This window comes from Pavona decussata, unplaced genomic scaffold, assembly GCF_977016875.1.
Source record: "Pavona decussata unplaced genomic scaffold, jaPavDecu1.1 SCAFFOLD_69, whole genome shotgun sequence".
Classification (NCBI taxonomy): Eukaryota; Metazoa; Cnidaria; class Anthozoa; order Scleractinia; family Agariciidae; genus Pavona; species Pavona decussata.
In genome coordinates, this window is record NW_028145488.1 from 309,101 (window position 1) to 329,419 (window position 20,319).

At 41.8% G+C, this 20,319-nt stretch overlaps 2 protein-coding genes across 4 annotated transcripts in view; one reads left to right on the top strand and one right to left on the bottom strand.

Moving 5' to 3' along the window:
* The first annotated feature begins 640 nt into the window (after positions 1-640).
* Positions 641-2,906, top strand: LOC146477636 (uncharacterized). Its single transcript, XM_085113015.1, has one exon. It carries the CDS (start codon positions 695-697, stop codon positions 1,991-1,993), a length of 1,299 nt encoding a protein of 432 aa, XP_084969141.1. The 5' UTR covers positions 641-694; the 3' UTR covers positions 1,994-2,906.
* A 920-nt stretch (positions 2,907-3,826) lies between these two features.
* The window catches only part of LOC146477637 (microtubule-associated serine/threonine-protein kinase 3-like), a 35,249-nt gene continuing 18,756 nt past the window's right edge, over positions 3,827-20,319 (bottom strand). For 2 of the 3 annotated variants that reach the window (XM_085113102.1, XM_085113100.1), the window contains exons 17-29: positions 20,190-20,277; positions 19,066-19,244; positions 16,245-16,325; positions 15,276-15,346; positions 14,206-14,433; positions 12,949-13,053; positions 12,739-12,858; positions 11,678-12,095; positions 10,880-11,157; positions 9,781-10,016; positions 8,310-8,384; positions 7,359-7,851; positions 3,827-5,954 (exon numbers count right to left, since the gene is read on the bottom strand). In XM_085113102.1, coding sequence (XP_084969228.1) covers positions 5,356-5,954; positions 7,359-7,851; positions 8,310-8,384; positions 9,781-10,016; positions 10,880-11,157; positions 11,678-12,095; positions 12,739-12,858; positions 12,949-13,053; positions 14,206-14,433; positions 15,276-15,346; positions 16,245-16,325; positions 19,066-19,244; positions 20,190-20,277 — 2,971 coding nt within the window. In that variant the 3' untranslated portion in view covers positions 3,827-5,355. The remainder of the gene's footprint in view (positions 5,955-7,358; positions 7,852-8,309; positions 8,385-9,780; positions 10,017-10,879; positions 11,158-11,677; positions 12,096-12,738; positions 12,859-12,948; positions 13,054-14,205; positions 14,434-15,275; positions 15,347-16,244; positions 16,326-19,065; positions 19,245-20,189; positions 20,278-20,319) is intronic. The other variant, XM_085113103.1, reaches the window with a different exon arrangement.

Below are 20,319 nucleotides of genomic sequence, written 5' to 3' on the forward strand. Positions count from 1 at the left end.
GCCCTATAAGAGCTTTACAAAGATGATCTCCAGTACTTTTGTTTGCTTTCTGCTTTTTTTTTTTTTCAAGAGAGATTAATAACATTACTCATGGTAATTATACAATAGTTACTTAAATACAGATTTCTATTGACTAAAAATATTGACTGTCGTCAAGAAACATCTCTCCCGATAACTTAATTTGCCATTCAGAACTCCCTTAGCGCTATCAGCTGTCCCGCGATATCAATTATTATAGACTGCTTGGGATATACGACAGATGAATACGATTTTCATGGAAAGTCGAATTGGGTTGAAACATAGTTCATGACCCGTAACATGTAGTTAGTACTTAGAAGAAAATGGCTTACGATCACACTGCGTGTAAAATTGAAGTTCACTAAATATTGAGGATCAAGAACAACAAAACTCTCATTCAGGTTTATTGTCATTCGGTTATTGCTCAAAATATTACTTTTGTAACGCTGTCATGTATGTATAGCACAATTGAACTTCTACTACTTGCGTTATGTTGCAAATTACTTGAAACTGAGAGCACTGCTAAAGTCGCTGATCAAACTTACGTTTCTCCTTAATGACAACTGCTATGGTTACCGAGGAAGCCGACATTTATCTTTCAAAGATGGGTATCACTGCGGAGTTCAGTATTGCTTTGTTACAAAGTTGTCAAACGCGTGTGTTGTAACAAAAAATCATGAGCAGAGATCAACGAAAAATCTCAAGATCCTTTGAGGAACGTAACATTCTTGCGTCTACAACGCGCGTGTCGCAAATTTCACAAACAGACAACGAACTCAAGCAGAAATTAGAGGCAATCGACACCTCTTACAAATTGTCAAACAAAAGGATTAGTAACGAAACACGCGAACTGAGAGGGATTCTGCACAGCCTGCAGAAAGAGCTAAAAGTCTCTAAGGGAGCTCGCGGGGAGTACATTCCATCCATATTTGAACAGCGTCAAGCTCGCTCTCGACGTATCACTGTTAGTTCTGTCCCCTCTGAAGACAGAAAGGAGGTTGGTGTTGAGAAAAGTCAACAAGGATACAGCAAGGAGAGAGAACACGATGGAAACCCAAGGCGAAGAAGCGGCAGTTTCCCTCCTTCTACTCATGCGCATGATGCAAAGACGATCAAAAATGCTGGTTCAGATGATGTTGATGTACGCAACGAGATCATACAAGAGGAAGAAAACGATGTTTTTGAAGAGCATGAGGGCCATGAAAGGGATGTCGTTTTACACGAGAAAACAAAAAGTCAGAAAACGCAGGAAATACTGTCTGATTTTAATGCTGATCGGACTAATCCCCAAACGCAAAGTAGAAAGCAATTTTTGGGGAATGAACGCAGTGAGCACGGGACAAATCGCCGCGTAAGTCAAGCGGGCAGTCAAATAATATTTGGACGTCATTCTGCTGAACAAAAACAACAACAGTGTGATGGAAGAAAATATTCATCAACCGAAAGTGCACAGTCTTTTTCTAAGGCATTTCGTGGTAGGTTTGTAGCCAGCCAAGACACAACTTTATCAAGTTCATTTCGTAAAACTTCTCGAACGCAGCGAAGCTCAGAAAGCGCAAGAGAAGTCGGATTAAATCGGCAGCGACCGAGCATTGTCGAAGAATATTGTTCAGTCCCGAACCAACGAAAGGTTAGCCTTAATGTCTCTCAGTATCCGTGGCAGAGAAAACGGAGTATCGGCAATCGAGGAGACAGTCCGTCAAGTGGACTGCAAGGGCGCCTTGACGCACATGAACCCGAAAAGTCTTTCGACGGACTGTCGGAGAACTTCGGAGGGCGAAAAGTGAGCGTTGCTAACGGAAGGGTTCGACGAATCTCGAGAGCGACAGGGCTCCCACCTTTGAAAGAGGAACAAAAAACCTCTCAGATGGTACAAGAAACGCCGACGGAAAATTGGCGGGATTTAGCGAAGTGTAGATATTTGAGGAAAGAAGAGAATGAACTTAGCATAGATGATGTATTTGACAAGAAGTAGTCGAGATAAGGTGAACTAAACAATAAGTGGACCCTACTCTACGTTATCGTTACATCTTTAGCGTTTAACCTGTGAATATGACACTCTCCTTAAGCTAATCGCTTGTAGTTTGTGGTCTTTTAATCATTATCTCTTTGACCACGGCGAATGCGGGGAAAAGCAACTGCGCGATAGATTAAACTCAACTTAACGTAGAGTCAGGCGTATGCATTCACGTGCATTGTACCTTAATAGTGCCAATGATAAGTTGAACTCGGATGTTCAAGTTTTTATATTGAAATAAAATTTTCACAGTCCATCAAGAGCGCCAGCGCGTTCCTTGTCTCGCTTCTCCATTAATTAAAGACAATAATGGCTTTGGACAATGGAAATTAAGAGGTATTAACTCCAGAATATGAAGGTTTAAGTTTGAACTAACATCTATAAATATCTTTCTGTTAACTTATTAGCATGATTATGTCAAACGTTCACATTCACTATGTACAGTGATGTCAAAACGGAGTTTTTTTGAACAAATAATCTTGACACCTGATAAAGAATTAGTTTCACAAAGAACAACAAAACCGCAATTGAATCTACAAACGCCCCCACTCTGGCTGCGCATGCGTCGGTCATAATCAGACATATCATAAAAGCTCAATCTCGTCCCCAGAGCCCGCTTTTCTTTTGGTCAGCACCCGTTCCGCTGAACAAGGGACACAAAGCCCCCGGGGGGGAGGGGAGTCCCATATATAAAAGTGACGGGGCTGATCGTTGTACCTTTTAGGGGTTAATTCCTGGTTTGGTACCCCCCTTAGGGCGCTAAAATCTAAGATTACTTCCGTTAAAGGTATGGTGGTACCTTTTAGGGTACTGAGCTGTAAAATATGAGAGAAAGCAAATGTCAGTCAACTGATTTTAAAACTCTTAGCGGCAAAAATTGTTCAGACCACGCAGTAAAACAGAATTCTGGTACGTTATAGCGGTTCTTTTAAAAATTTCCGACGATCGCCCCCGTGACTTTTATAGGAGAGTCCCCCCTCCCCCCCAGGCTTTTAAGGTGCTGCCCGGGCAAGGTGCAAAGCTTTTTGCTGACATCTTTTGTTACGGAGACGAGACAATTTTGTATACCGTACGTCATCAAATTAGCACTTGAGCGCTTATGTTACTAATATTGCAAAAAATAAAAGTCCATCTGGTCACAATTTGAGAAAAATCAAATACACGAATATCCTGAATTTGAAATAATTCATCTACTCTGACAGGTATGTTTTGAAGTCAGCTGGTAATACAGCACGATGATTGGTTCAAATTCCGTTAACCCGGATTGAAATCAACAAACCAGGTCCCGCTGAAAAAGATTCGAGGGTTAAGCCTGGTTTACACGTACGACGCAAGCATAAGCACAAGGATGTTTACACGTGCGATAAGCATAAGCCTAAGGTGACATACGCAAGCGCAGAAGCATAAAAATTTGGCGCAATCGCGCGGCCGGGCCCGCCTTCTGGTTTGATTCAAACATGGTGGCCTGACTAACTAGAATGTACGCTGACAACTTGTCACTGTTTTTCATTTTCCTTTCCTTGCGCTTGTCCTTATGCTTGCGTCGTCTCGGTTTACACGTACGACGCAACGACGCAAGCACAAGCACAAGCCAAGAGAATGGAAATCGTTCCATTCTCTTGCGCTTGCGTCGTACGTGTAAAACGGGACGACGCAAGCATAAGCACAAGGCGCTTATGCTTGCGTCGCACCGGTTTGCACGTAGGTTTCTTATGCTTATGCTTATGCTTGCGTCGTACGTGTAAACCAGGCTTTAGTACTACTAAAATATTAAAAAAAAAATTAAGAGAATTACGACAGACATACTTTTATTTGTTGTTGGTTTTTAGGTTACTTAGGTGGAGCAAGAACTGCTCACACACTTTGGAATCGATCCAGTTGTTTGAATTCTGCACTGAAACGTTACTACAAAACATGAGAGAAATCCAGCATCTCTCGCTTACAAATTTACGTGTTTCAGTTTCCCTCACTTCACAATCACACACACACAAACGGCACACTTTATGCATAACTGTGGAGTTGTACTATTGAGTTACCAAAGAATACTTGACTATTTTTTATGCCCTTTCCAAGATGGCAGACGATCAACGTTTTTACTAAAAAGAAAGAAACTGTTCAAAACACTTCACAAAATAAGAACATTCAAACCCATTCCCTTATGGATTTCTTAAATTTACACTATCGAGATGTTAGCCTTTTCAGGAAGCCCTTTTTTTACGTGAACATCGTGGCATTTCTTCATTATAAGAAAGAAGGTCGTCCCGATAAATTTCGAAAAATATTCGCCCGGACAAGAATTGTGGTCTGTTGCTGAGGCCATACAGCGAACAATGCTTAACCCTTTAAGCCCTAACGGTGATCAGCATCAAATTTCTCCTTGTAATGACAATGCTTTTTCAACCCCTGAAGTTATGAAATTTAAGGATATGATCACCCAAGACGAATTTCCTTCATATTTAAATAACTTCTCCCCAGTACTTTTATAAGAAAAGTATGGGAATAAGATAGGAGAATTTGTTCTTCGATGTTAGGGGCTAAAGGGTTAATCTTAAATGCAAGAAGTTTTATTTCAGGTATCCGTTGTTGAAGGTTATAAAAACGTTAAACGTCCGCTATCTTTTAGTGGGCAAAGACTTGTAGCCGCGCTTCCCTAGCCTGCGAGAGCCTGGAACAGGCTAACACTTTCCACTCCGCCAGGCCTATGTGCCGAAACCTTGGCTAACCCCGTCAGAAATAGTGCTGCTTGCTCGGCAACAAAATACATAACAACCATTTGTCAAAGGTTATACGTTTCTGGTTCGAAGTCCGATCACTTCGTTAGAGATAAATTGGCCATGATCACTGTTTGATGAACGAAGGTTGTTTAAAATCCCCCAAACCAGATTGGAGAGCGTTACAGACCATCACTGTTAACGGGAAAAGAAATTGCTTATCTATGATCAACCGTCATCATTCTACTATTTACAAATGGTCATTGATTTACAGATATTTACAACAGTTCTTTCTAGCCTGGCGAAGTACATGCAACGGTGACTGCCACAACAACGTTGGGAGACCTGTTCATTTCAAGGTTTGTTACATAAGGGCCGGTAAATCGGAGCGCGTTAATATAAGCATTACGGATTCGGTGTTTTTACATGCCTTTACAGAATAGAGTTAGGCTTGGGGTTCAAGATGCACCAGCTGACAATTTTAACCAACATGTCTCTGCGCTGGTTAAGTACCTTCAGGCAACTCAAAATAGTTGTCACCACACGTCTCTCTCTCCTTTGGAGATAGCAAAGTCTACGACACTTCTTACTGTAAACGGGGAACCCCAGTCACAATTTTGTATCATGGTCCGTTTTCTCTAATTTCTCCTCTGTGCCTTCCCTTTGTTCACTTTTGAGGGCCAAGAAAGACTTGGGCGCCTCTTCCGAATGCCTCCGGAGTTCACACTTAAGCTCCAGTTTATTCTGACTCTTTGTTTCATTCAAGCTAGTGCTCCGCGCACGGGTTTCTTGTTCAAGAACGCAACGCACTCCCTGATACAAATCATGTTTACGATGTCGGCCCTTAATTTCAAAACTGTCCTGCCTAGCCAAAGGATTCCTTTCCTCTCTTGAAGTCTTTCTGGCGATCTTTTTATCTTGTTTACCGAGGTGAAAATGTTCCGGCGACAACGCACGTCTTAACAGCGGTGATCCAGGTCTGGGAGAGGTCTGAGGAGTAATACTTGCTAAGTGTGGCGACGCAGGGGACCCCCGTAAGGTCAGAGGAGAAGTGCTGCGGGGTTGATGCGAGTGGCCGTGAGGATGAGAGGGGGATACTGAGGTAGGCGAAGGTGTCCTGGCTAGGGGGGACACGGGCACATGCGTCGAGGACTTTCGCCTTGGTGAGCGAACCGCTCTTAACTTTGGTATAAGACCTTGTAGAGATCCTGAAAGAAATTACATCCAAATTGAGCTACATGTAACCTGGTAAAAGTCCAAGAGCCTCCACAGACGAAGAAAATTATTTTTAATTGAATCAACGACTACTGGTGTTCGGAAATACGTTTCCACATACGAAAGGTTTAGTTGTCGATAACCTGTATGTTTTGAGGGAGCCTGGAACTTGTCTGCAATGCGCATGTGTACATCGTGCAAAAAATGGCTAAATAGACTGTAGTAATCGATGACTTACTCACAGACAAGAGAAAGTTGTCGATAACAAAACTCCCGCGTTGTTCTCGGCAACAAAGTAGTTTTCCTTTTGAAAAGGAAAACTTTTCTCTGTTGTCGACGACTTTATTTTACTTGTGAAGGAAAGTTTTGCTTTTCTCATTTAATAAAGGCTTGCTGCGACAGCGACATGATATTTCAGTTCTTTCGTTCATTGTTCGTAGTCACGCGCTATGACGTGGACAGATGTCTAAATTTGGGCCCATCCGAAATCGGCTACCACGTGCATTTGGTAGGCCACTCGGCTCGCGCTGGTTGTTCTACTTTTTGCTGTGCTACACCATGCTGACGAGAGCCAACCAGCTCGAAACAGCTGTCCACGGTTGCCGCATTCTGTTGATTCTCGGTTTGGTCTCTATCATGTCGCTGTCGTGTTAAGTTTTCTACGCAGTCCGATCAGCCTTGCAGAAATTTGTGTCATGTATTTTACACCATTTGTAGTCGATATCTTGATTCACACGCGAGATGTTGTCATCGATAAGTTTTCGTTATCGACAACTAAAAAGTTTTCGATAATACCTTGCCTCTGTCTGTGGAGGCCCTAAGAGGTTCTTCTTCAGACCCAAAACTTCAAGGTTAGAGTATCAAATCCCAGTTGCAGCTTTGTATTAATTAACAGGAACCTATGGGCGTTTGTTATAAGACCATTCCAAACGCAATACTCACTCCTTTACTTCCTACACATGACCGAAAGAGTGAGAACTGACCCAATATCCAGCTAATCTGTGTTTCCTACAAACAACACGACCACAATCTTACCAGAAATTTGAATGCGGTTGTTTTCCTGGGAGGGAGGGAAGGGTGTGTGATTACACTAGGAATACACCTCCCCCTCCCCTCCCCACCCACCACCACAACAACAATCACCCAAACTCAAGCACCTGCTATCTCAACAATAAACCTTTCATTTGGATAGTGTTGTATTAGTAAAGAGATCACCTCTATGATTGAGAAATCGCGTTTGGTTTATAAATTCGACAGACTAGTGATTATTCACTAGGCACGTTTGTTGTAGGGTTCGACTACTTCGCCCAAATTTCTTTCATTTTTTAAATTGATACACCTTTCCATTTGAAAGCTGGCTCACAGGAGCCCCTATTTGTTTCCAAAATGAGGCTCACCTGGTCGACCTAAGCCGTGCGCACTCGGCGAACTCGGCGACGAAGCCGGACTGCTACTGACGGACGACGAAGACTGATCCGAAAGCGCCCGAAAATCAAATGAAGGTGATACGAGTTTTGGCGAAGCAGGCCGCACTGCCCTCCCTTCCGGTGACGATACCATTCGTTTTAACGAGCTAGTCCGCCGAAGATTCGTCCCTGGAGAGAGTGAGTGACTTGTTCTCCGCCCGATTCGTTTCCAGAAAGGTTTCTGTTTTGCCTGTTTGTCGCCTGTTTCCGGCCCTGGAGATGGTGGCACATTAGGAGACGCAGCCGCTCTCCTTCCTCGTCTCGTGGGAATCTTTTTTCGAATTTGTTTACTCGCGGAAAGAACACGCTTTCGTCCTCCTCTTTTGATGGATGTTTTGGCGAGTTCTGTGGCGCTAAGTTTGACCTTTGCTCCGCCGCTCAGGATGAGTTCAATGACTTGCCGGTGACTGAGTCCCATAACAGACTGAAAAGAACCACACAAAACACAAGAGTTAAGAATGCTAGAAGCAACTGCAAAATAGTGGAGACACCCTCGACAAAATGAGCAGTTTCATCATAAAACGCGATACAGTTAAAAATATCCCAAAAATTTCCAAAGATAAGCCCCCGCGCCAAGTTTGAATCCAAGAAACCTCTGATGTTAAAATCCTTTCGATAACTACTCCCTCCCCCCGTCCCCCCCCCCCCCACGAATATAGGCCTCGTTAAGTCGTGAACCCAAGTATTTTGAAACACTAAATTCCCCCTCAACAAGCTCAAAGGGAGTTTTGTAGGAATAATATAACAGTTTTGCAGCATCTTTTTAATTCCTATTTTTATTTATTTATTATAATTTTTTTTCCGACCGGGATGGACAAGGTTTAGAAGGAATCTTGGCCAGCAATAAGGAGCAAGTATAACAAATTATTCCGTTATTCATACCTCATCATTGACGTGTGTGAGCAAGTCTCCTGGTCTGAGGCCAGACTCAAACGCCGCGCTGCCGTGATCCACATTCTACAGAAAAAATAGTCAAACATTACAAATCACAAAACAAAAGTATCTACGTGTGGCAAAATTTTGAAACGTGCGATGCTTTTCGAGCTTAAATACACTTAACAGAGTCGAATGAACATCAATGGCCCGTTATCTAAGTCTAACTTTGACCGTGGTTTAAGCGCTTTTCAATTGAGTGTCGCAAGTAATGTTGCATCTGCTTTGGTTTTACCTTACTGCGCTTTGTGATTGGTTGTCAATCTTCGCGCCACTTCCTCAACCAATGAAAAACAAAACCAAACCCAACGGTGACTCGCTCGTGCGCGTTTTCCCGCGCTTGGCATCGGTGACATGCATTTTGCTTCGAACTCTGATTGGTCCATTGCGTTGTAAAGGTTTGTTGTGATTGGCCAGGGTAACTGCTTTTGCTTTTTGAGATTTTGCTGCATGTTGGTCAAAACTGCTCAAACATTTGACTAAGAACCTCTACTATTCCGGCTCGGTTTTCACTGTCACGCCATTGAAAAAAAAAATCGAAACCATTCCATGAATGAAGTCAAGAAATTGACATAGTATAGAGGATAAATAAATAAGGCATCTGTCCAAGTGTCAGGTCTCTGCGGCATTCCGTACTCGAGTTATTTGACAAAATATTCCACATAAATTTATAGACCTTAGTATGGAGACGCCATGTTTGTGTCCCTCTGAGGGTCACAAACATGGCGGCCGGAAAAAGGAAAAAACATCTGGAGTTCACTTTTGCCAGAAAAGAGGTTTGTTTGCCATTGTGAAATTTCGAATGTTTAGATTAATATTTCTCCTCAAACTTGAATTGTTTAGAATGCTGAAAATCACTTGAAGAGTCATTTTTAAGATACGAAAAGGCTCTGTCACGGCCGTCCTCCTGATGTCACGCACGGTGAAAACTCGGAAATTGAAACTGTTCTATTTTCAAAAAGAAGCGCGACATCGAGCTAAGAAATTGTGAACAGGCATATTTTTAGGTAATCTTTCCTTGAATGAAGGTAAAAATTTTGTAGGCCTCCCAGTTTTGAATTCTAGAATTTGGTGACGTCACGTGAAAACCAAGAATAACATGAAATGGCTCTTAGAGTATCGGGAGGAAGATATGACACGATTTCTCAGAGCAAGAATAAAAGATACATAGGAGGAACTTGAAAAAGATGGTTGCAACCCATTTCCATCCTAGCTAATCGCAGACTAAGATGAATGATACAAGTTTCTGTGCACTAGTACGGTTGTTGTTAACAAAACTGAACCATTATTTTGACGTTTACATTCATGCAAATATGTTTTTTGGCTATTAAAAGTGACCCTAAAAATAGGTGACACTGCCCCTTTAATAACGAGGTGATATTTTGCATAAAGGAATATAACAAATAAAGCTGAAACTAACCAATACTAGGTGATGCACTCTGTAATAGTTTGTATCACCGAAGTACACTCGAATGGCCTGCAAAGTGAAGCCATACCCACGAGGACCTTTTTCGATGATGATTGGTGGACGAAGGCTGAGTGACAGCGTCTTGGCTCTTCTACGGCTGCTGGGGGACCGGGGCGGAGTCAGAGAACGCGGAGAACCGGGAGGGCTTCTGATATGGTGTCGCAATGCACGGAATTCATCGTCAGACACTGGGGACAGATAGAGATTGTAATAGAAGTGAGGCCAAAATACTGAAGAAGGATAATAGGACATTTGCGAGTCGTTGTGAACCTCATTATGAAAGCGAAGCTAACTGCATTGCTTTCATACGAAAATGAGTTTTGTTCACACATGAACGAAAACTTATTTTTGCACTTAGCCTCGTTTTCATAATGAAGTTCTAAGCAACTAGGACGTGGCCTATTAAAGGGATTATGCCGTGGTGGTTTTCCCAACAAAACTGCACTAAAACTATATACATACAAACCTAATTTATTATCAAACCCCTCCAGGGGATTTTCAGAGATAATAAGCTAACTACAAATAACAATAAACAGACAACAATAAAACTACGGGCAGAGCAAAAACTATTTACATGGACTACAGTTAACAACTGTCTTGAAATGAAACGCCTTATAAATTATCCTATAAAATCATGGATCAGCTGATGTCTCTTTTAAACGGTGGCAGAATTTAAGAGAATTATCTAACGAGTTCCAGATTTTAATAGTTCTGTATGAAAAAAAGGTTCTCTGTCAACTGGATGTTTGGAGAACATCTTGCTCACACATGAAATGACAATAACTGAATTTTTAAAGAAATTCCACTCGTTGAAAAATGTTACCAGCATCCCCGCAATCCCGAGGCCTACGATCCTACAATACTGGCCTATGCCCCTATATCCCAAAAGTTTGAACCCCTACCCTACCCCTATAACAAATAATCCTGTATATCTCGTTCTTTCACGACTAGCCTGAGTATCAGGCTTTTAGGGGGGGGGGGAGGGGGGAGGGAGAGGGTAGAGAGGAAGGGGAAAGGGAAGGCCTGATACTCAGGCTATATCACGACTTACGAGACAATTCCAGCTTGGGCACATCAGCCAACAATTTTTCAGCCATCTCGCCCGGGAAGGAACGAGTGCGTTGGACGCGTTGCCTGTCCTCAGTCTCCACAGTGAGGCTGGCCGGGCTGGACGCGGAGGGTTTGGACGGACTTTCCTCGTCAGCTGACAGCGCCAGCATCGGGATAGGGACTGGGGACAAGTCTGAGTAGGCTTTCTTTCGTAATCGTACCGTGGGGGGTGTGATAGGGGACTCCGGGCTTAGACCAAGCTCCACAGGAGTCAAAGACCTGAAGAAAAGAGACACAAGATGAGCATTAAAACCTGTTCATAAATACACCAATGAATGTTGTACCGTTAGTACTAATGACACAAATGATGGATCAGAGAATTGAAGAGAAAAAAGCAACTGAAGAGGAAGAGCTCGATCTCGGCGGGAATCGAGCCCCCGACCTCCGGAATTGATCACCGTTTCTCTACCGTTGCCTCATGTGGTCCACACGTACAAATAAAACCTTTCCAAATAACAAAACCGGCAAAGCTGGGGTTGCGTTGTATAGAGCGTATGCTGTTAATAAACCGAACAGCCACAAGATTTCTCAGTCATTTTAGCTACATTTGAAAAAAGATATTCTGCAAACGTGGAGTGGGGAGTTCAAAACTTAAATTTTTAGATCACAGAAGTGTAGTGTTGTTAATTATTAAGGTCGAAAATGACCAATTTCAAACAAAAAAGATACAGCTCTTCAAACACGGACAAACCCTTGTTCAAATTAAACATGACAAATTGACAGGCTGTGTTATACTCACTCGCTTGTTGAGTTGCCTCTGCTGCGCAATTGATCTGCACCGATACCGCTGTCACTCCGTTGCCTTCGGAAATCCTCGTCGCTCTCTCGGCTCTCCGACCGACGACATGGATTTCGTTCCTTCAACCCCCTTCTTCGGACAGTTGGAGGGGAGTTTTCCGAGCTCTGATCACTGCGCGGAGTGGACACCTCCTCACTCGAGTCTTTGCCGTCAGAAGCTTTCTTTCCTTCCTTTGGGGACACAGGGGAGGAGGGACCCGGGGAAGGTACCGGGGAGGGAATGGGCGATGCACAGATACGGGAATATCGGGGGGAACACGTGGAGAAATTACTGAACTCGCTGGAGAAGTTGCTGAATTCTTCATCGTCCTCTTCATCGTCGTCTGTTTCAAGCTCGTGGTTGTAGCGGTCTTGGCGGCCTGTTAAACAGCGGCACATCGTCGTGAACATAACGTTATGATGTCTGAACACAAACACAGCTAATAAAATATTATTGGAGGATAGCGTGCCCCTTTCAAAATTGGTTGGCTTTGAGCAGCTTCAAGCCAATTGTTAATGTGTTTGCCTTCACAGTTTCAAGTTAACGGAATAAACCCTTTGCAGCCAACGGCCAAATGGTACAAAATCCACCATGCTGCAAAGCAAGCTACTCACTGGGACATCCAGAACAAAGTGACTTCATCAAGTCAAACTTGAATGTCCTTTGTTTTGGATGTCCCAGTGCGTCGCTTACTCTCCAGCATGAAGGATTCTGTACCATGTGGCCGTGGGCTGCAAAGGGCCCGTCTGTCCTATACCTCATATAAACATTGAACGTTTTATCTCCGAGAAGATTTTTGTGAAAAACACACAAAGAAAGAAAAAAAAAAAAGAAAGAAAGAAACTGAAGTCTAATATTCTTCACCTGGTCTAAGTCTGTTATGCAAGTTACGCCTATGACGGCAAGTAATTCATGGTAAGGTACCATATAGTCACCCACATAACCGTAACCCTAACCCTCCATATAGTCACCCTTACCTTACCATGACTTCTATGCCCTTATGACCTTCTGTAGTCACTTACTGTCAAAATAACTTGTGTCATCCTCCCCATCCAACCGAGGAATAAACTCTGCTTTCTGTCTCAGTAGCGCCGTCCAGTCCAACCCAGCAAAGAATTGATGTTCCTTTACCTCGTGTGCACCTGAGGAGAGAACGAAACAATAACATCAAAAACGCCTGATCCTTGCCCAAATGAGGAGAAAACACATTAAGGTCCTTTAGGTGCACTTACCAGCGGTCCCCAGACGTACAATAGGATCCTGCTCCAGCAATCTGGTGACCAGGTCCCGCGCGTCATCTGGTGGAGCCTCGTCTTCACTGGGCCATTCTATGATACCTGCGATGAGAGAAACAAGCCACATTAGGTATACACATAGAAAGAGGAAAATCGTATTAAAGTACATGAACACACAATTGACCCACAGGAAGAGCTAATTATTGAAACAAACAGTTTTTTCAAGGTGTTTTTCAAGGCAACGCAAATTTTCATTTCAGATTACCATCCTGTTGTTCAACAAACACTCGTCTTTTAACTTTCAATTATTTTGTTGCATTTCAGTGTTTATTGTTTGTCACGGGGTTAAATGCAATAAAAGACAAAAATTAAGCAATACAAAAATGCGTTCTATGTTTACATAGAGGTGAAAGTTCAGGAGAACCGAAAATGATACGGAAACGTGCACCAAGTGTTTCTGCAAGGTCTGGAGATCATTAAAAATTTTCACCAGTGTTACAATTATTTTGAGGAAACCAAAAGGGAAAATGTTCGATTTGTATTACAAAAGTCCGTTTACGACGCTGTAAAGCGCATTTGATCACTCTGTCATAGAAATAGAAATTACTCTATATTAATGCATAATTATTATCATCACTGTCATCATCATCATTATCGTATCGTCGTCGTCGCCGTCGGCATCATCGTCATTAGGGAGTTTAATAAACGAGGACAGCAACGGTAACGAGAACGTCATTTAAAAATATAACTTCTCGTTTTTGTAACTCTTTCGCAATTATTTAAATTTGTTTAACTTGGAAAATGCTGGCGAACTCTCCAGGAACTAAATTTGTATGAACGACGTCAAAGTAAGGAAAACTAAAGAAGATTTTGCGTCATACGCCCCCGTTCTCGAGAAAACCTAAAATTTGGTCATTTCACGTTGTTGTTTTGCAGAGGACGGCAAAGAAATGTACCAAAATGTAAAACCCACGTGCAAAGCGATTGTTTTTGCTCTTTAAGCCCGCTGTTTTGTGGCGTTCTCGTTACCGTTGCCGTCCTCGTTTCTTAAACTCCCTATTGTCGTCGTCGTCGACGCCGTCGTAATCGTCATCGTCGTCGTCGTCATCGTCAACGTCGTCATGGTCATCATGGTCAACATCATCATCACCATCACCATCGTCATCGTAATCATCAAAAGGACAGCCAATTCCCAATGATCACAAAGAGTTATGAACTTTAATACACTATAAGACATCTAAATCGTTTACTTACCACTCAACGTATCGGCAAAAAGTTCTTCAGGCGTATCACCATAGAAAGGAGGTACACCAATGAGGAACTCATACAGAATAATTCCCAACGACCACCAGTCGACAGGCTTCCCATAGCCTTGCCTAAGGATCACCTCAGGCGCCAGGTAATCTGGGGTACCAAACACCTGCTGGTCTGTGAACTGCTTTGTTTCCTGCGCCAAAGAATGCTCATACATATGGGTGGTACCTTGGGGCAAGCAAAAATTAATAAATGAATAACAATGAGAATGATGTATTATTCAAAATGACACAGGTATACTCGAAAAAAAGAAATCCGAGTGCTCCTATCAGGAGTAGGACCTTCTGATTACTAGTTCGGATGCTCTACCACTGAGCTACATGTGACTCGTTGGAACTAAGGCCATTGAACAAGGTTCAAGTGACCAACATCCTGCCTACTGCTAGGATTTGAATGTCAATGTACGGCGTATGTGCAATGGGATAAATGTGATGGCATATTTTAAGCTTGGTGAATGAATGAAAATTATGTATTATTCAAAGTGACACAAGCAACAGAAGCAACATTGTACCAAAGAAAGCGCAAGGCATCAGTGGCCAATCAAAACACTCCGGATGCCACCATTCTCATTGTCACTTCGTCTTGGTCTCATTAGGGAACTTAAGCAACCACGATGGCGACGGCAACGACAACGCCACAAAACAATCGCTCTGCACGTGCGTTATATGTTTTTGTACAATGCTTTGCTGCCATCCAGCAAAACAACAACGTGAAATGACCAAATTGGAGGTTTTGTGGAGAACGGGAGCACACAAAGGTGAATTTTTCATCCTCCTTCCTTACTTGAACGCCGTTCCTATCAATATAATTCCCGGATACCCACATAGTACAAATTGAACAAATTGAAATACACGCGAAGTTGTAGAAGTAACGCAAAGTTTTATTTTCATGTGACGTTTTTGTTGCCGTTGCCGTCGTCGTTACTTAAGTTCCCTATTAAGGATATAATAAGCTTAGGATAAAGTAAGCCTTTACTATTAATATTCCTTGAAAAGAAGAGAAACACTTACTGTTGATGAGTCCAACTTTTGACAAACCAAAATCAGTCAGTTTAATGTGCCCCATAGATGTAATCAACAGACTGCAAGCCAAAGAAAGTATCAGAAACTGTACATTTACTGTAAGTTTGGACATGCTCTGGGATTATGAGCCCTCCTTCACCAACTTTCATCGTCATTCCTAGTCATTCTTCTAATAGACACTTCTCCAAAATGGCGGCCGAAAATTCAAATAAGTTAAAATTAAAAACGTATACCAGCACTAGAAAGAGCACTTTTACTTTAGTAACCCTGCAAAGTTTCAGCATATCAGGTGTAATATCAGCTGTGAAAATGTAAGTTGAAAAATGAAAAATTTACAGACGTTTGTATGACTGGGGATATGATGCATACCACCAGTCACAAACGTCTGTAAATTTGTCAACTTTTCTTACTGTACCTTTTATGTTTTTAGCTCATATCAATTTTTTTCCCTTTTTGGTTTTGATCACTTTTGGTTCAATTTCGGCGCTTTCCTGAAGTTTTGGGGAAATTCTGAAATCCAAGATGGTAGATCCAAGATGGCTGCCATTTTGCAATCCTGACGTAATTACGACGTCATAGCCGTCATCATTCCCCGTTGCGGACCTTAAAGGACACACCTTTGGACGTACCATCTATCCTCCAAGTCTCGTGTTATAGCTTTTACACTTGCGAAATTATGGAGAGGAAACGGAATCCCCCCCCCCCTCCCCCCATACATACCAGAAGACAAAAAAAGCCCCGTCTAGATAGGGTGAAGTACGATCCCAAACCACTTGACAATGAGGATGACTTGTATGTCATCAACGGCAATTAATTTCTGGCCATGAACGCTTATCTAGACTATCACAATCAGCATATTTATTTTATGACAGCCACAATGTGCTCTGAACGTCTGTAACTGAAATATTAACTCCCAGTAATACCTCTTAAAAATGAGACAATGATTCTGAAACTCACTTGTCAGGCTTGACATCACGGTGTATGATTCCATAGCTGTGTAAATACTCAACAGCAAGCAGTGTCTCCGCTATGTATGACCTGATGAAAAACATTGATTAACACTTAACTGCTTAATGAATGGGAGCTAGTACTGTTGTTGTGCCATTCTCCGTTGAGTGATCCAGATTATCCTTAGCTGCACAGACAATTAGTTTGCTGTGTTAAAACTTTCGCTGTAACTCCCTGAACATTAGCCTCCCACGCAGTCGTTTTTAGGGGACTCGTATTACCTCCTCCCCACAAACGCCTGCTTACCCAAGCGCCACATTCCTTTCCGCCGCTAAGCCAATCACAGTGAACCTTCTAAAATCTGGAAGGTTGACCTTGACCTCAGAACGCCTCTCGCAGGAACAGTGAAAAATATCACAACGGAGACAGAACTTGACCGAGCTTACGTGAACTTTTAGCACCGTGTGCCCTACGTTCAAAATTTCTCGTGTAAATGCCTATTAACTGACTGCAATAAAAATTTTCGTGACGGGAAATAGCGATATTTTCGTCAATTTGCCGACTGGTTACGCAAAGTCGCTTTAATATTTATCAAGCTTTGCCTTCAATCTTGTCGACCTTGTCGGTGTGGCGGAAACCGAAATATTACCCGATATGTCGGTAAACTTTAAAGATTTTGCAAATGAAACTCGCTTTGCTGTTGCAATTTGTTCGGGGGCATGTGCGACATTTTCCACAAGGACCACAAGTTGATCGGCTCTTTGTCGTTTAACTTTCCGTTAAATAGTCTTTAATGGACCGATAAATACTGCAGATCTCCCCTTGATACCTTCTACATTCTTCTTTGCTTTCTCGAATCGAGTTCGTCTGTCGTAGCACTTCGTACAAACAAACAAATCTGCTCCAGAGTTTCCTCACCCGTAAGAGGCGATATCTTCACCGATTGTCAACTCGATCAGGCGGGGAAGATCGATTACACTTTCCCGAAGATTTTGACACTCCAAGCAGTGTCAAAACGTCGCACAAGAAGCGCTTGTATTCACATTCGATATTTGTTTTGGTGTTTCAGCCATGACCAGCCATTCCAGAAGTGAAAAAATATATATATTCCAACTTAACTCCCGCATCTCTCAAGACTGTAACAGAGACTGTAAACACTGTACAAAGCTCGCGGGAAACGGAAGCGACCATTGCAACCAGCAATTTGATTTGATGTCATTAAACAATGCCTCGATGGTAATTGGCTAGGGTGCTTGGGGAGTAAACAATGGGAAAGGAATGTGGCGCTTGGGTAAGCAGGCGTTTGTGGGGAAGAGGTAATACGATTCCCCTAAAAACGACTGCGTGGGAGGCTACCTGAACATAAGCAAAGCTGCAAGTACAGCTAACACATAGCCATCTCACAATGCCTGCAAAAAGTTGGTCAAAATCCCATCTTTGGCAAGACAGTAAACACTTTTAGATTCTGATGATTATTGCTTCGAAAGCGAACAAAACTTTGAAATTCTCACCGTTCATTCTTTGAAACAAGAATAGGCCATTGCTGTGAACCTCATTATGAAAGCGAGGCAAACGCTTTTCATATGCAAATTAGTTCTGTCCGCATATTAATTAAAACTAATTTTCATAATAAAAACTTTGCAATTAGCATCGCTTTCATAATGAGATTCACAGCAACTCGGAAATGGCCTGTTCAACTTCAGGAAATTTCACCTACATTTAACATTTAAAGCGAGTTGGAATAATTACGACGCTTGAAATTATATCTTCGCGTTACTTGCACTTCTTCGCGATTATTCCAATTCATTCAACTTGTACAATGTGGCCGACCTAATATGGAACAGAATTGGTAGGAACGGCATCCAAGTTGAGACAGAGAATGAACAATTTACCGTCATGTGCTCACGTTCTCCACAAAACCTTAAATTTAGTAACTTCACGTTGTTGTTTTGCAAAGGAAGGCGAAGAAATGTACCAAAATTTATAACGGACGTGAAGTGCATTGCTTTCCTCGTTAAATGTTATTGTTTTATGACGTTCTCGTTGCCATCTTCGTCGTATCTGCTTCAACTCCCTTATGCGTCAAACACAGCAGCCAATGGGCCTTTAACTTATACAGTGATAACAAAAGGCAATGTAATGCCAAACTTGGCTATTTCCTTTGCCACTAACTATACCTGGCCTTACAAAATATTTAGTTCTTTAGCGTAATCAAAATGTTTTTCGACTTTTACTGTAACTCATAAGTTTTGTATTATTTTGTTTACGTTTGCAAGTGGTATTGTAAATAAAGTTAGTAGTGAAGGTAACCCGTATTGTAAGTAATCTAAGCAATTGTATGTTTGAAGCGATACGTATTGAATTATAGGTAGACTATTGTATTGTCAGTACTGTATACCTGTATTGAAAGTAATGTACGTATTGTATCGTAAGTAGAAGATTGTATTGTTAGTAGTGTAAGTAGCCCGTATTTTCAAAAACTCATTAACAATTCATAAGCCCATTGACCTATCAAATGGTTGATAAAACCCGATCAAACCTCCTCCTTATTAGTATGCGATGTTTAATGGTTTTTTCCTATGCTAATTTCCAACGTTGACAAAAGCATCATTTTTATGAACTCTCTTAACACACGCCTTTCCAGGAATGATTTTGAAGCCGTTCAAAAAACTCACAGAACGTATTTTATCGGGTCTAAAACCACTCGGCTGCGCCTCGTGGTTTTAAATCCCGATAAAACACTGCTGCTCGTGTTTTAAACACTACATAACTTGAGTAATGTAAGCATTGTGGTTTGCAAATTAAAAAACAAAAACAACAACAACTATACCTGGCCAAATCCATGGGAAGAGGACCCATATTCTTGAGCAGCGAGGCACAGTCCCCTCCCTCAACATACTCCATCACCATACATAAATGCTTCTTTGTCTCAAAACTGCACCACATTCCAACCACAAACGGATTCTCAGCAAATGTCAAGATGTCCCTTTCGGCGAACACTTGCTGCACCTTAGGGAAAGGTCAACCAAATATCAGACCGTTAGACCAGTTAAGTGAGTTCTTTGTTGAGATCAATCTTTATGTCCATAATAATAATAATAATAATAATAATAATAATAATAATGGTTTATTAACAGATCCACTGGGTGGCTCTTCCCTGTTAAATTACAATAATTACAATTACAAAATAAATCAAATTAAATTAAATTAAGTTATTTACAAATTATACAGCAGAAACAGGATTAACGGAAACCAATTACAGTAAAACTAACTAATGGCTTTGTACTCTGTTTCTTAAAAAATTCCTTGAGAGTCTTAAAAAGGTTCTGTTCCATTACTTCTAATCTCTTCAGGGAGACCTACAGACAGACAGGCAGACAGACAGACCTGTCCTGTCCTGTCCAGAGTACAAATCCTTTATCTTGATGCCCAGGTTGTTATTGGGCTTGACATGTTGCTCTGTGTGTTTTGGAGGGTCTCTGATTGTTGACCTCATCAAAAACTAACTTTTCACAAAAACTGCCATGATGCAGCTTTCCTCTCCAAATATAATTGGTTAATTGGCTGATAGCAGGCCTACCCCTACATACATGTACACATACAATGTGTGTAGTTGTAATATCTGCTTAAAATGATCGTTTTCCAGCCCAGCTTGTTCAAGGCTGCTGCCTAAAAGGAACCCGGTAGCCTGGGACGCCCACGAAAATACTTTGGGTGCCTAGGTTTTTTGCAGCAGCAACTAACACTTCACATGTTGAGCTCCTAACTTCTCCGCTTTTGCCCTTGTGGGCTCCTTGACATTTTCTCGTGTAAATGTCGACTTTAATTAATTTGCTTACGCAGCACCAGCAGTCTTCTTGTATGTGTTGTGGTTTAACCTTTTTTTATTTAAAAATTTTCAAACTAGTTTAATTGTTATTTTCCTTTCCTTTCCCTGTTGTCAGCAGACTCTACCTGATTTCTGTGAAGCATCAGTTGTTTATTCATCTTCTTCATAGCGAACCGCATCTGTGTTTGCTTGTGTCTCACCAAATAAACAGCACTGAAATGAGATCATAAAGGACAATCAATCAACTTTATCACA